Raw genomic sequence first — 16,238 nt, 5'->3', positions numbered from 1 at the left:
CATGTAATAAAGTAGACTAAAACTCACCCAGTGATTGCGCAGAATTATTAAACCACCCACATTTCATCAGATTACATATTCCACTTTCATCCGCTTATTCCTTGGGAGTTGCCTGCACCTTTAGCTGTGAAGGAGTCTGTCTCACTATGGAAAAACAAGTGCAAAGCCAAACTCCATCAAATTACACACTGTACTGGAATGATAATACCACACAACCAGACAACCAAAACAAGTCCAGCTATCAGTACCAGAAACTCATTCCTAGTTTTTGCCTGACACAGTTGGCAGCACTCTCGCCTCTGTGTTAGAAGGTTGTGGGTTCAAGACTCATATCAGAATTTTTGAACTCACATATTCAAGGCTGGTCCCCAACCCATGGCCCACAGCCTAGAAGAGGTCTGAGCGGCCGTCCAGAAGTAGCCCGCCAAACATTCCCACTAGTCAAGGTGAGCGTTTTAAATCTATGTTTTGTTTCCAGTAGCTATTGATGTTTATGATGTGGCCATAAACCAAGAAGAATTCAATCAAGTAAATGTATTTGATTGGCCAACACTAGTCTATGCTCACAGCACAATATTACTCTGGGGTGCACTGCATTGTTGGAGATGCCATCCTTTGAATGAGACATTAACATAAGGTTCTGTCTGCCTGTTTAGGTTGATGTTAGAGATCCGGTGCTACGTGAAAAAAGAAGGGAGTTTCTCCCAGTATCCTGGCCAGTAATCCCCCAAATAAAATTGGTCATTCACTTCATGACTGTTTGTGGGACATTGACATGCACAAATGGACTGCCTGTCATTTTCACCTACAAAATAGACAGATGCTTCATAGTGAAGCATGTTAAGTGTTTTGAGACATCCTCCTGACAATGAAAGAAGCTATGTTAAATGCAAGAATGATAGTGAATTAACTCAATACTAAAAAAAAAAGCAGTTTGAAATTCCATTCTTTAACTTGCTGACAATTGGATCCACCATCCATCCTAAACTAGTTAAACTGCGCATTCCACACCACTACATGATCTTTTATAATAATAATCTTAGCGTTTGATATAGCATCTTATCACGTTGTGAGATGCCTCAAAGCAGTTCACAGAATATATTGCAAAGTGGATTGACTGTATTTTGTGGGTGAATCGCAGCAGCCAGTTTATCCAACAGCATGTAGTCTGTACAGTATCAACCATCCCATGTTTGCCAATCTAGCACATTTTTATCACTGAATTCACCATCTCCAGAGTTACTTACAGTTTCCACCTCCCACGGCTTCCATCTCTCCCAACTGTTGAAACATGGGCTTCTACAAAAGATCTGGGTTAATGAAAGCCACCTGCCCACGTTTGAAGTATTCAGTTTACAACCAATGTAATATATAAGTATTGCAATATGCTAACAAAATGGTTTCCTTCTTTTATGAAGCTGAGAAAGATTGTAATTCAATTATCAATCTTGCGAAATTATGTTAAAATTTTAAGTTCAGGATTGACTTCAAATACTCTATTATGAAAACAAAAGAAGTTAAAATCTTCCACCACTGCAAGGAGATAGAAAAGTCAGCTTGCCTGTCACGCTCTCAAAAGTCAAACAGGCTGCCAACACTCATTGTCTGCAGTGAAAGATAATAATTCTTGCTTTGATATAGCACCTTTCATGTCAGGAGGACATCTGAAAGTGTTTTACGATAAAATGCTGAACTGTAAAGTGGATTTTGAGGTATTACTGGCAAATATACTTCAGGAGAAACTTCATGCCCGTTTCAATCATGGCAATCTTTCTCTGATTGCAACACAGCCAGTATCAGGAAAAATATCACCTGAAAATGAACTGTAACACAATGGAGGTGCACTTACATATAAGTTTATGAATCCCTACTATTCAATGTCGGCAACCAGGGCACAGTTAGACGTTAACAGAATTTCAAAGTCAGACTAAAATTGTTAAAACTAAAACTTCTATGCAATTGAATTGTTATGGAATGTGAGATCCAATCCATAAATCACACAAGAGCTGCCAGTCAACAGGTAGAAATCCCACAAATCTGAGTCATGCAACCTTTCAAGCATTTGAACCCTTAAGTGTAGAGATCACAAAGAAGTGGCTGTTCATAGATTATCTCATTATACATTCACGAGATATATTCACAATTTGTCTTTTGTTAGAAGGGAAGGAGTGCACTGATTTTTTTTTATCTATGATGCACATTTTCCCTTTAAACACAACAGAAGAATACAAAATCTTGTTTCCAACATAAGCCAACGCCTCCCCATCAAGTCGAGCAGGTTTAATAGCTAGTCAATAGCACGTATCACCTCTATATTTCATCATTCTTGTATGAGTTGCACATTCTTCTCTTATAATACCTTATCAGAGTATTGTTTTATTTTTGGCAAAAAAGCTCTACCTTGCTACATGTGCAACTCCTGAAGACTTATGCTGTGGATGACTTACTCTCTGGCATTGGAGAAAAAATATCTGCCCTTCACCCACATAAAAGTCAGCACTCACTGGCACAGAGCCTTCCAGTCGAGGCTTTGGGCAGAGCTCCAGAGGTACTCAAAACAATAATAATTCTTGCAGTTGCCTTATCACGTGCCTTATCACGTCATCATGACGTCTCAAAGCGCTTCATGAAATATACTGTAAAGTGAATTGACTGTATATTTTGTGGGAAGAACACAGCAGCCATTTGTGCACAGCAGTGTCCCACAAACAGTTGTGGATTGAGTGACCAAATTATTATTTATTTATTTACGAGGGGATTATTACTCCTCAGAAAGCGACCTCCAATCAACAAACAACCGGGTTCCTACTTACTGCCAGGTAAACAAAGGAGTGTGGAATAAGGAAACTTGCCTAAGGTTTTGGCCTTCCTGGGAATCATATCCAGGTCCTCACGCTTGCGAGGTGAGTGCTCTAACCAACAGTACAGGACTCCACTCTGATCAGGCCATCATTGTGAGGCCCATTAACAGAGGGCACCCAGCAAGCAAATAGCCACAAAGATCATACCTTATCCTGATAACAGACAATAACAGAGACTCACCCATCCTGCTACAGCACCGACAAAACTTAACACTCTATCTTGCATTATCATCCTACAGATGAGGCCCGAAAACATGAAGAGTTTGATACCACTGTAACACTAGTCAGCTGACAATGCACTCACCTCTTTGCATATTGAAGAGCAAATGGAATTTGGCTGTAGGTGAGTGTAAGTTGTACAAAGCAGCACCACAGAGCTTGTGACTGGGCAGCCATCGTACAAGTCAGAAAAAATCTTATTTTCTGTTGACAGACATTAATGCAGTATTCAATGTGTTAGCTGGCTCAAAAGGCTTGGAGCCATAGAACAATATAAATTTACAGCATCAAAGGTGGTGATTCAAGAACAATCCTTTAAGTCCCCTCTCCCGGCCTTTCCCCTATAGCTGATTCTTTAAGTCCTTAAAGATATTTATCTAATTCCCTCTTGAAGGCCAATAAGGATTCTGCCTCAACTACTGCGCCCAGCGGGGCATGTCTTAAACACTGTTTGTGTGAAGCAGTTGTGTGTACTAACAATCATAAATTGACACGCTCTAGTTACAGACTCACCAACCAGTGGAAATAATTTCTCCTTATTGACGATCCAATTCTCTCATAAGTTTAAAGACCTCTATCAGGTCACCCCTCAAACTTCTTTGTTCCAGCAGAAAAAGTCCCAGTTCCTCCAGTCACCACTCATAAGCCAAACCACTCATCCATCCCTGGTGTCTTCCTAGTAAATCTCCTCTGCACCTCCTCTATCGCCTTAATATCTTTCCTAAAGTCGAGTGACCAATTCTGGACATAATGTTCTATCTTGGCAGTATAAGTGACTGGTTTCAGGAAAGGAGAAAATTGTTGGAGGGTAAACGGTCATGAAACACTAAAAGAGAAGTTGAGAATTTTGTATTGTGGGTTACAACATTTAATTCACTGCTATTATGGGAAAAATTAGTGACAATTTTGGTAAAAGACTCTTCTGCAGTAGATGTTGTTGATCAGGATGGAAGAGACATCATGAGGTAACTCATACCAGAATGACAAACCATTACTGAATATGGCTGTAGGCATCTGTAATACCTGGGTAATGATATATAAGCTTCCTGGAAAATATTTTCAGTGTCATAGATACTTGAAACATTCAGTTCGATCAATGCATGTAACTATGTAATTATTCAGTGTGATCTGCTAATATGTTGTGTCGCTAATATCAAAAAGTACAAAATACTTAACACCATATGTTTTTAGCCATACAGAGTAACTGAGGACAGCTATGGAATAATGCAGAATTGTCAAAACTGGTGAAATGGTGCGAATGAGATTTATCTGCGTAAGCACAAGATTCATTTTCATTTGTTTATTTCTCAGAGTACAATGCATCAAAATAGGTTCAATGTTTAAACCCAATGTGATTTATTTTACTGCCAATGACCAATACATGGCTGGTACAGTTAACACATTAGATCTTCATTCAACACTCTCTTGAAACAAATACACATTTGCATATAGTCAAACTGGGAGACAGTTACAGCCCGGAATCTGATTGAGAGGTTCAAGCAACAGCCTAACGATGTTTAGCGCAAAGCTCAAGCAGGAGAATCAATTGATGTATTTTATGGATTTTGAAAAGGCATTTGATAAAATTCTACATAAGAGACTATTGAATAAAATCAAGCCACATTGAATTGGAGGAAGCATTGTGACATGGGTAGACAATTAGTAAGAGTGACAAGTAGGGTTCTCCAGGGCCAGTCTTGGGATCACAGGTATTCACTGTACATTATATGAAGTAATAGAGGCTGTATGCATACTCTACACTTCAGAGTTTAGTGCTTGGAGCAGTCTTGGAGAACACAAACTATCCAGCACTAAACAAGTGCATTGGCAGTAAAATAACACAAACAAATGCAAGCGAAGTGCAAGTTGTTGTTTGGTCTCCACCCTCATGAGACTGGTGAGATTGCTACCTGTTGACTTGTATGTTTTGTGTGAGATAACGTTTTGCCTGCAAAATACATAATCATTACCCTTTACAGTAACTCCTGTGTATACGTGACGTACATGATATAGTACATTCTGGTTCCAACTCTAGCTCCGTCAATACTCTCTGAATGAGGAAGATTAGGTGGGATGAATAAGCAAAGGGATCTTGCTCTTCAGGTTCACATGTTACTGATGGTCAGTTCACAGGTACAAAAACAGTCAAAAAGCCCAGTGGGTTAGAATAAAAAAAGAAAATAATGTTACAATTGTATAATGCCCCGGTCACCTCATTTGGAATACTGGGCACAGTTTTAGGCACTATATCTTAGAAAAGACATACTGGCTTTGGAGACCGTAAAGCATAGAATCTCCAGAATGATACCTGGATTGAAAGGGCTTAGTTATGAGGACAGAACGGGCAAACCGGGGTTTTAAGCGCTCTGAGACGCTACCCTGCGAAGAGGGCGCTACATAAGTACAACTTATTGTTGTACTTCCTTGACCAGAGCAAATTGAGGGGCTATCTGATCAAGGTGTTTGATAGCAAAGGGATTTGACAATGGACACTTTCCTATGATTGCAGAATCCAGCACAAGAGGGCATAATTTAAACACAAGTAGTCAAAACAGTGGACATGTCGTTACTCGGATTTTTGGAATTGTGGAATTCACTTCCTCAAGGGATTGTTAACGCAGTCAGTGGAAGTGTCAAAGAGGGAAGTAGACAGCACTTGGCTCGCAAGGCTATCTGAGGTCATGAAGAAAAAGCAGGAAAATAGTATTTGGTTACAGATCAGCCAAGATCCAAGAAAATGGCAAAGGAGGCTCGATCGACTGAATGGCCTTCTCCTCTTCCCAGATTATTCATTGAAGGTGGCAGAGCAGGTAGATAGGGCAGTAAAAAGGGCATTTGGTGTACTGAGCTTCATTAGTAGGGGCATAGAGTATAAGAGTAGGGAGGTTATGCTCAATCTGTACAAAACACTGGTTAGGCCTCAGCTGGAGTACTGCGTCCAGTTCTGGGCACCTTACTTCAGGAAGGACATTAAGGCACTGGAAAGGGTGCAGAGGAGATTCACAAGAATGATACTAGGAATGGGGAATCTTAGCTATGAGGACAGGCTGGAGAAGTTAGGACTTTTCCCATTAGAGCAGAGAAGGTTACGCGGGGACCTGATAGAGGTCTTCAAGATCATGAAAGGTTTCGACAGGCGAGATAGGGAAAAGCTGTTTCCGCTGGTAGGTGTGTCTGTGACTCGTGGTCACAGTCTTAAGTTATCTACCAAAAGAAGCAGAGGGGAGGTTAGAAGAATTTTTTTCACTCAGCGAGTTGTTAGAATTTGGAATGATCTGCCTGAAAGAGTAGTGAAGTCCGATTCGATAACAGCTTTTAAGAGAGAACTGGGTAGGTATCTGGAGAAGACGGGATTGCAGGGTTATAATAATAATAATAATGGGTAGAAAGCTGGTGAGTGGGGTTAATAAAAGTCAGTTGCTCTGTCAAAGAACCGGCACAGACTCAATGGGCCGAATGGCCTCCTTCTGTGCCGTAACATTCTATGAAATAAAAAAATCTATGAAAATAAAATTGATCTGAGATTAAACTGCTGTTTTAAAACCAATCCATAATTACTTCATAATATACATGGTGAATTTGGGTTCGACCCATTTAAACCAACCACAGACGTCAGATTGTTGCCTGACAGAAGTTCTCACTGATATGATTAACAATCATCAGAATACTTAACGAGAAATAATTTACAGTTGAGCCCTGCATAGACACTGCTGATAATCTTCAGCATATTTTCAATTGTCAATATAGCACATAATTTGCAGCATCCATTAAGAATAAACAAGGTTGATTTTAGAGAGCTGTTTCTCACAAACAAATACTCACGTAGGGAACCTTTCTCCTCACCTGCATTTTTCCAATCTCAAAGAAGAGTGTAGCAAAGACAGGCTGTATTGGTGGTAAATTCAGTGTCAGGAAGGTGCCCAGTTTCATAGAAGATTCTGGTCTGTTCTCAGAAACCTCTTTTTCCCCACTCCACCCTATAAAATGTTTCCTGTGTTATCAGGACTGGATGCAAAGGATGCTGATGTTTATTCTGCAATGTGCTTTACTTTATTTATATTCACTGGGGAGCACTGGATGGTTTAAAAGGGTCTGACTGTGAGCTTTACACTGGTAGATGCGAGCAGAGAAATAAAAAGAACAAGATTAGTCATTATGCCTGTACAAATTGGCCAGACATTCATCACAATAGGGCATTTAAACTAATACTTAATAAACATATGTGGGGAACCTTATGCAAAGTAAGCACTCCCAGCAACAGTTTACACTACTTAGGGCCTTTCACAACAGGAGGACAGTACAGACTATTGAGAAAGTGTGAATCCAATAACAACCCCTCTCCACAGTATGTAAAACACAAACTATGAAGATAACACCCATGCATTGCACTGACCCAGAAGTACACAGCAAATATGGACCACGGGGTGTGTACATGCCTCGCCAACCAGAATGAAACACATGCAACAAGAAAAGGTCATTTGACTCGTTAGTTCTGCTCCTTCCACACAATCCGATACTATCCCACCTCTGGTGCATCCACCTATTAATCTCCAAAGGGAGGTTTGCATAAATAAACCATGATCCATAAAGGTAAACAAGTAAAAACACAATAGCTCTCTCTCTCCATTCTGTACTATTCATCCCTTTTATTATCATCTACAGACCTCTGTTCCTCCCCCACCCCCAGCTCCAACAGTCATAGGAACCATCATTTGATTATCTCAGTCTGCAGCGATAACTAGGAACCCACCCCCTCCTTCCCTCATCCTGTTCCTAACCCAATATTTATCCAGATCCCTTTTCGTGTAAGGCAACTACATCATTTCTGTTTCAGTTTCTCTGTTTGAGAAAATAAAAATAAAAGCCAAGCCACAGACCAACACAGGAGAGAATGCTAAATATTTACACTTTATAAATTCGGTCAACTCTCCTCAATTCAGTACGCCCACACCAAGCCCCACATGATCTTTCCAGTCTGACAGGCTAAAGGAGCTGTTGTGATGCAGTTTGCCCTAAGGTGCAGCTATGCAACACGTGACAGTGAATTCAGAACCCATCAAGCCTGAGAATATGAATTTTTATTTTATTTGCTTAATTTGATTGGTTGCTTAACGTCCTCCAACACATCTCGGCAGTGGTGTCAGCATTCCCGCAGAGGTTACCCCCATCAAAACGTCAGTCACTGAGCAGCAGGGAGCAATTAAAAGGAAGCAAAATAGAGAAAGTGAAAGATGAAATCTCCCAGCACAAAGCACAAAGTCTATATCAATAGCAATCACATGGTATCCTTCCTTCATTAATCTACAGGCTCTTAAACCCCAACCAACGCCGCTATTTTTGCTTACACTTTTTTTCTGTCTCTTGTTCCTTTTATACTTTGCTTGTGAGAGCACCCCCCACCCCACCCTGTGCATTTTAAATTGTGCTCTCAGTAACACGCCACAGCACCTTGTAAGTTGGTGCAGTGTACAGAGAGAGCGTGTGCACTGGGAGATTGTGGGCTCAGTGTTTGTACAGATTCAGTCAGCTGTCGGCACAGGGATATGTATGTGTTTGATCAATGTTGGCTCTGTCACTGCGGCTAATCAGCAGCTGCCCCTCACACTGAAATCCTCGCCTCCGCATGTACTGTGTAACGTGTTCTCTGTGAGCTTAGTGGGGGTTTTAATTCTGCACCAAACTGCAACGTTTAAAAGAGGATTGGCGCAGGGGACAAAACACACAGGGGAAAATTGCATCATCTTTACTTGGGGGACCCTACTGTTAACAGCGCAAACAAAGCACAGAGGTGTCGAAACGAATAGATTTCGACGTTGGCGTTATCAACTCATCCCTGTGAACAATCCCCATCTCAACCTCTGCCCCATCAAAAATAGCAAATAACATGTAAACTTTAAAGGTTTGCCTGCAATGCAGAAATGACTTCAATCATTCAAGTAAACCCGTCTGATAGGGAAGGTTTCTTTCATTAGTGTATTGATGCTGCATTCCTCAATTGCGAGCTTGATCTGAAACTGATTGTACATGTCAAATAAAAATCTTGATTGCGATCTTGAACGCATTTCCTGAACTTAACTGGATTTTGCTTGTGCATGTGGTGTGATTAAATGAATGCAAACATTCAGCTGAACTAGTTTTTAAGCTGGAAACACTAGCTTTGATTGCTAAATATGATCCACTATTAAGGGCAAGACAATTAATGCTCAAGTGTTCATGATACCATCATGAAAAACAGGATGTTGTCCCGGTCACTTTCATGATAAGCAAATTCAACAACAAATTACATTTGTTTGAGGTACATTAGTGGAATTCATATCATAATCTTAAGTCCACTATAACCCAATTCCCACAGTACAGCAATTCATTCCAGTTTAGTCAAAAAGATTTCACAAAGCTACACCATTGAATCCATGAATCCAATCAAACCTTTAAAATATAATTTACTTCTGAACCAATTCAAAGGCCTACTAAAACCAGGAAAAATCAGGATTAGCAGACTTGCTGTGAAACTCCCCATTGCGTAAGCCTGGCTCAGTTGCCTCTGAGGCAGAAGGTTGAGGGCTCACACCCCATGTCGAGACTTTATTGAGTTCAGTCTAAGCTGGCACTCCCGCTGGCAGTAGGGAGTACTGTGCGCAAATTGGCAACAGGACCTACAAAATTCAGTTATAAAATGCACAATCAGTACACTTCACAGCAAAATCCTCTGCTGTATTTTGAAATGTCTCAATGACGTGATAAGACCCCAGATATAATAAATAAATAGTCCTTGCATTTGATATAGTGTTCTTCACGTCTTCTAGACGTCTCAAAGCGCTTCACAGAATATGCCGTAAAGTGAATTGATCGTATATTTGTGGGCGAAACGCAGCAGCCAATTGTACACACCAGTATCCCACAAACAGTCATGGATTGAAAATGACTAATTTATTATTGTTTTGGAGAAATTATGATTAGGCGTGTGGTTTAAGGAAACTTGCCCAAGGTTTCGCCCTGCCTGGAATTGAACCCAGGTGTTTCACTTGCAAGGCAAGTGCTCTAACCACTGAACTACAGGACTACAGAACAGATATTCAAGGTTATTATTATTATTGTTACTATTAAGAATGTAAAGTATTTAAAAGAGGTTCCAAACAACTCAACAATGCAAATCAAAATGGGAAAGGTCCCAGGTTTGTACAATCACTAAGCTGGAATGGGCTGGTAAAATGCCCAGCCAAGTTTAGATACAATTCAACCTAACATAAATATCAACAGACAGTGCCAATCACTACCAACTTATACTACAGTACCAGTAAGCTATGATACAGAAAATATGTTAAGCTTCCAGTCAGCCCAACCTACAACCGTGAAAAGACATTTGTGAAAAGCCCATGTTGTAAACCAAAGCTGCAATCATCAGATACACCTGTACTATGATAGTAACCCAAACGATTCAGTCAGTTTATGGATGGTAAACACCACAGTCAAACTTAAGAAAACTTACTGTGTGAAATTTCTTCTTGAGCCAAAAGGATTTAGTCAATCCCAAGGACATCATTTAACATCACAAGCTTTATTTCTTGATCAATTGTATTCCACAGATTACGATTCATAATTTCTGCAAGATTTAAACCATACTATTCCACTGAAATAAAAATAGATAATCTTTGCATTGGATATGGCACCTATTACATTGCAATTACATTACAATAATTCTTGCATTTGTTGGGAGGGCCATGATACAATACAAAATGACATTTTTAAAGTGACTTTCATGTCAGGAGGATACCCCAAGGTGCTGAATATTCAGGGATTAGAAGATAAGGTGTACTAACTGTATTTTTTGTATTTTAGTGTACTTTAAGCTCCCTCTCTTTTCAAGTAGTACCATGGCCTTAACATCCATCTGAACAGGCAGAAAGGACCTCAGTTTAACATCTTATCTGAAGGTCAGCACCAATAACAAAAGGAGCACCCCCCCCAGTACTGCAATAGAGTGTCAGTCTGGATTATGAGTTCAAAGTTCTGATGTGGGTACTTGAATCCACAACCTTCCGACTCAGAGGTGCAAGTGCTATTAGGGTGACACTTCTTAAGAGCTTCAAAGAGTTTGTTTGGCTAGAAGAAACTTTCTTCCCATTTTGAATAGGTTATGGGATCTTTAACGTCCACCTGGATAGGTAGATGGAACCCTGGTTGTAATGTCTATCCTAAAGGACAACACTTTCAACAACACAACACTCCCCCAGCACTGCATTGGTGGGTCAGCCTAGATTATGAGCTCACTATGAACCCACAATCTTCTAAATCAGAGGTAAGAGTGCTACCAACTGAGCTAGACAAACAGTTGTGTATTTAATTATCCATGCTTACATGTACCCCAAACCCTTTCAATACCATTCTTAAACAGCTACTCACACAGCAATTTGGTCCCACCCCCACCCAAAGGAGTTAATTGGCACAGCAATGATTGCATTTGTTTTAAGTCTATGCAACATATTCACTGCTCTATATGAGGGAACACATATCATTTTCCAATCTTGCTTGATACTCTCCAATTTTGTAAATTGTGTCTTAATTCTGTGGTCAGAATCTGCTTATTTCACCATGTCCACAAACCTTGGATATGCTGAAACAAGCATTATTCAGTAAATAAATGAAAACCTTCCAGTATTTTGAAGCCATGGTTCATGTCTCCTCCAAATCTCTTCCCAAATATGGCAGTTTTTACTCCTGCTTTAAGCTCCAGAATAAACTATTCCAATGATTCAATGTCATGTTGAAGATGACCTAATCAGTGCTGTCCTTCAGGTAAAATGTTAATGCCAGTTGAGGTCCAAATTAAATTAAGACCTGATCAGGTGGATGTTAAAAATCCGATGACACTAATCAGAAAAAGAAGGACATTTCTCATAGGTTCTTGACCAACAATCCTCCAACTGTTTGTGGCCTACAAATCAGTCATTATACTTGACATTATTTACCTTTTTAAAAGTGATAATGCGGTATAAAAATGTGAGTTCTTTGTGTAATCAAATGTCCTCGAGATTAATTTCAATACTTAAATGTTCTTCTTGTTAACAGACTGGAAACTGTCAATGAACTATTGATTATCATATCCAAATCATGGTTATTTTTATCAATCGACCCATTATCATACATCATGTTTCACAGTGCCTGCCAGGTTAGGCACTATCTACATCCATGTTGAGCTATACAGGTCCAGACACCAAAACAGCTACTCCTACTGCTATGGTGCACAGTGATGGACAGCAATACTTGAAGTAACATCTATAATAAGATGCACAGAGCAATCTATTGCCAATATAACACTGCAGACATCAAGGTATACTGTATAATCCTTGACAATGCATTACGATTCTTTGGCCTTTATGTGTTATACTCAATTAATTTAAAACATTTCTGTAAATCAAAAGAAGTGGTCCATAAATTTGACAGATTATATCCAAGTGGGTCCAATGTGAGATTACTATGGATTTTCACTTCACATCACTGACACAGGGCAACATGCTAAGTTCCAGTTAAAAAAGCAACGAAGGAAATTGTCACTGGTTACCTAAACTGGGTAACTTGTCACCTTAATGTGCATACCTTAAACCTTCAAGTAGCATGTAGTGCTTGGCAGTTATCCTGATCCTAACAACACGCTTTCTTTGGGAAAATTGAAGGTTTTAAGAGCATTTTTTTTAATTGCAAAGCAAAGTGGAGTCCTGTAGCTCAGTGGTTAGAGCACTCGCTTTGCAAGTGAGAGACCTGAGTTCAATTCCAGGCAGAGGGCGAAACCTTGGGCAAGTTTCCTTACTCCACACAGAGCCTAATAATAATCCCTCCAAAAACCCCAAAAACAATAATAAATTGGTCATTTTCAATCTACGACTGTGTGTGGGACATTGCTGTGCGCAATTGGCTGCCGCGTTCGCCCACAGATATACAGTCAATTCACTTTACAGTGTGTTCTGTGAAGCGCTTTGGGACGTCCTCCCGACGTGAAAAGCGCTATATCAAATGCAAGGATTATTATTATTATTATTACTTTCAGGCAAACACACACCACACACACACCTTCTGAAGGAACCGCTGACAAAACAGTACAAGCGAAGCACTACAGTAGAAGCTGTTGTTGCAAACCTCACTCACGGTATGAAATCTGACAGCCACGAACAAGGGGGGAATGAGGCAGTACAGTGGGATCCGTTAGGTTCCTGCTATGTTAAGTGATTTTTTTTGAATATATCCAGCGCAGTTCCCTTTTGCCTACAGTCCGCTGCTGAGCCCTGAATCCAGAGCGGCTCAGCTTCACTGACTTTGCTTTGCAAATCTCTGCACAAAGATGAGCCACGAATATTTAAATGGTGTGTGTGTGTGTGTGTGTGTGTTGGGGGGGGATAGAGGGCCACACCATCTTCGGGAAGAGCAGCGCCCAGTGCGACAGGGACCGGCACGATAGCGACCGAGGGGATCCCGACACAGTCGCAACACAGTCCACCGCATTGCCTGCGGTTTGGCTCGAACATTACAATCCGCTGATCGATCGATCGACCGACACAGACACACACACAGACATGAAATGTAGGACCAGCTCCATCCTCCCCCCACACCCCACACACTCCACACCCCACACCCCCCACACCCCACACACTCCACACCCCCCACACTCCACACCCCCCACACACTCCACACCCCACACCCCCCACACCCCCCACACTCCACACCCCACACCCCCCGCAGTCCATTTAAATGTCACCACTGCGCTCCACGGATTACAAACACACGGAGGGAAAGAGAAGGCAATATGGGAAAACCCCGAAGCCTCTCTACCTTCCCCTCTCTCTCTCTCTCTCTCCCTCTCCACCCCCTCCCTCACCGCAACCCCCGCACATAAACCGGATCCCATTAATAACGCCAGCAATTAGGAAATTGCCCGGGACTCACCTCTTTCTCCTCTGGATCGTCGCCCGCGGGTGTGAGGGGTGGGGGGTGGGGGGGGAGCCAGGCGGGGAAGGCGATGCCGGTCGGTTTCAGTCAGTCAGTCAGCAGGAGGTTTCGGATCCCAGCGACGCCCAAAGGCAGTCGGCAAAAGGCGTACAGAGAAAGGGAATAAGAAGAGGGAATTGAATGGAGAGAGAGAGATGGGGGGGAAGGAAAAAAAAAAGGGGGTTATGGACCAAAAGCCCAGAAGGCGGATGGAAATGATTAATCGGGACGGTGGACAATAAGGGGTCTTACCCGACTTCAACATTCGGCTTTTAAACCTGACATTGCTGACCATTTCGACCGGTTTTAAAATAAATGCCTCGGACACCCCCCGAGCAGCAGCAGCACTGACCGGGAGACTGGTACCCAACACAGCACTGACCGGGAGACTGGTACCCAACACAGCACTGACCGGGAGACTGGTACCCAACACAGCACTGACCGGGAGACTGGTACCCAACACAGCACTGACCGGGAGACTGGTACCCAACACAGCGCAGCGCAGCACAGACCCGGAACCAATCACACACACAGAACCGATACACTGGACCAACCAACCAACCAACCAGAGACCGGCACCGGCCAACCAACCAATCAGAGACCGGCACCGGCCAGCCAACCAATCAGGTCCCTCGACACACACTCGGCCTGGCCAATTGGAAACACGGCGCAGGAGGGCGCAAGGCACCAATCAGAGACACGGCAGCCAATCAGCCTCTGTGTGTGTGTGTGTGTGTGACATCCACAGGGGATCAATCGGAGATCAATCGGTACCGACAGCAAATCAGCTGAACAACAATGGGGCAAACAAAAGAAATCGAGATCGCCCCCAGGAACGAGAGGCAGAGAGAGAGAGAGAGAGGGAAAGCAGATGCAATTGACAGCAAACAAGCAGAGGGTGGGGGGGGTAGGAACCCGATTTAGGGCTTTCCCCCAATTGCTTCGTAGGGAAATCATAGATAGGAGAAATTCCCAAATTGCAATGTTAATTATCAGTTTGGGGCGAGTGGCAGAGACATCAGATTAGCCACACCGTTCTGAACTTGCGAGGGAGTAAGTGTAACCGAGGTTCCTACACCTGATAGGTATCCAGTGCCCCATCTTGAAATTGTGCATCTGTGTACTTCGGGTGAGGACAAGATCAACCTCACTGTGATGCTTTTCACCACAGCTTCCCCCCAAACTCAAACAACAGCTGAGCAGCACTCACCGTTTGGACTCACAAGATAGAGAATGGCCATTTGAGGAAGTTATCAGGTCACCATCTCACCGATGGTGTGTCCCTCCAGGGACAGAGAACATTCCATTCCAATAATCTATCTCTGGGATTTCCATGTATCAGTGGGATACTGATACAAATCTCTGTTTGGTTTGGATACTCTTAAGCATGGTGATGGGTTTCTGCACGTGTCAGACACCCGGCTGACCAAAACAAAATAGCTCTGACAAAGATGATTAGATCTGGGGTAAATCTTACCCTGGAATGGAAGAAGAAACCCAAGGAGCATTGAAATAAAAACAGAAGTCGCTGGGAACACCCAGCAGGTCAGGCAGCATCTATGAAGGGAGCAAAGGGAATTAACGTTTCAGGTCAACGACCTTTCACTAGTTCAAGTGACCTTTCATCGGTTCTGATGACCTTTCATCAATTCTGACGACAGGCCATCGACCTGCAACGTTAGCTCACTTTGCTCTCTCCATAGATGCTGCCTGACATGCTGAGAGTTCCCAGCGATTTCTGTTTTTATTTCAGATTTCTAGCATCTGCAGTATTTGCCTTTTTGTTTATTGCCAAGGAGAATTGAGCTAGGTATTGATCTGGCTGATTGGTTTAATGGAATCCCTGGGACACCTTCCATTTATGCTGGTTGTTCTTAACCTTTTCAGCATTGCCTCACAACCTGGTTCTGCTTGGCTGAGAAAAGGAACATGGATAACTACTTTGACAAATCAAGCTAAACCATGAAATTCTTGCCATGCAACATTGGCTTAACAAGATGCAAGAATAGGTTAGGAGCCCCCTTTCCGATTCTGAAATCTAATTCCAAAAATTTGCCTAATGTACCAGAACATATTGACCCACTTCGAATCCAGGAGACAGGTAAGGATCTCCGAAATGACTCAAGTATTTTTGGGGGGCCAAAGATGTGTTTCTGCTCCCACAATATTCCACTGCCAATG

The 16,238-nt window shown here is 42.1% G+C and overlaps 1 protein-coding gene across 3 annotated transcripts in view; it reads right to left on the bottom strand.

The window, feature by feature from the left end:
• The window catches only part of sept5a (septin 5a), a 56,914-nt gene extending 42,348 nt beyond the window's left edge, over window positions 1-14,566 (bottom strand). For 2 of the 3 annotated variants that reach the window (XM_042337708.1, XM_042337710.1), the window contains exons 1-2: window positions 14,310-14,566; window positions 14,016-14,026 (exon numbers count right to left, since the gene is read on the bottom strand). In XM_042337708.1, coding sequence (XP_042193642.1) covers window positions 14,016-14,026; window positions 14,310-14,352 — 54 coding nt within the window. In that variant the 5' untranslated portion in view covers window positions 14,353-14,566. Of the gene's footprint in view, window positions 1-6,923; window positions 6,938-14,015; window positions 14,027-14,309 lie in introns of those variants that run through there. The other variant, XM_042337711.1, reaches the window with a different exon arrangement.
• Window positions 14,567-16,238: the final 1,672 nt, after the last annotated feature.

The sequence above is a fragment of the Callorhinchus milii genome, unplaced genomic scaffold (genome assembly GCF_018977255.1).
Source record: "Callorhinchus milii isolate IMCB2004 unplaced genomic scaffold, IMCB_Cmil_1.0 Scaffold8, whole genome shotgun sequence".
NCBI lineage: Eukaryota > Metazoa > Chordata > Chondrichthyes > Chimaeriformes > Callorhinchidae > Callorhinchus > Callorhinchus milii.
Note: the sequence above shows the minus strand (reverse complement) of the source record. Positions and strands in the feature narration are given on the sequence as shown.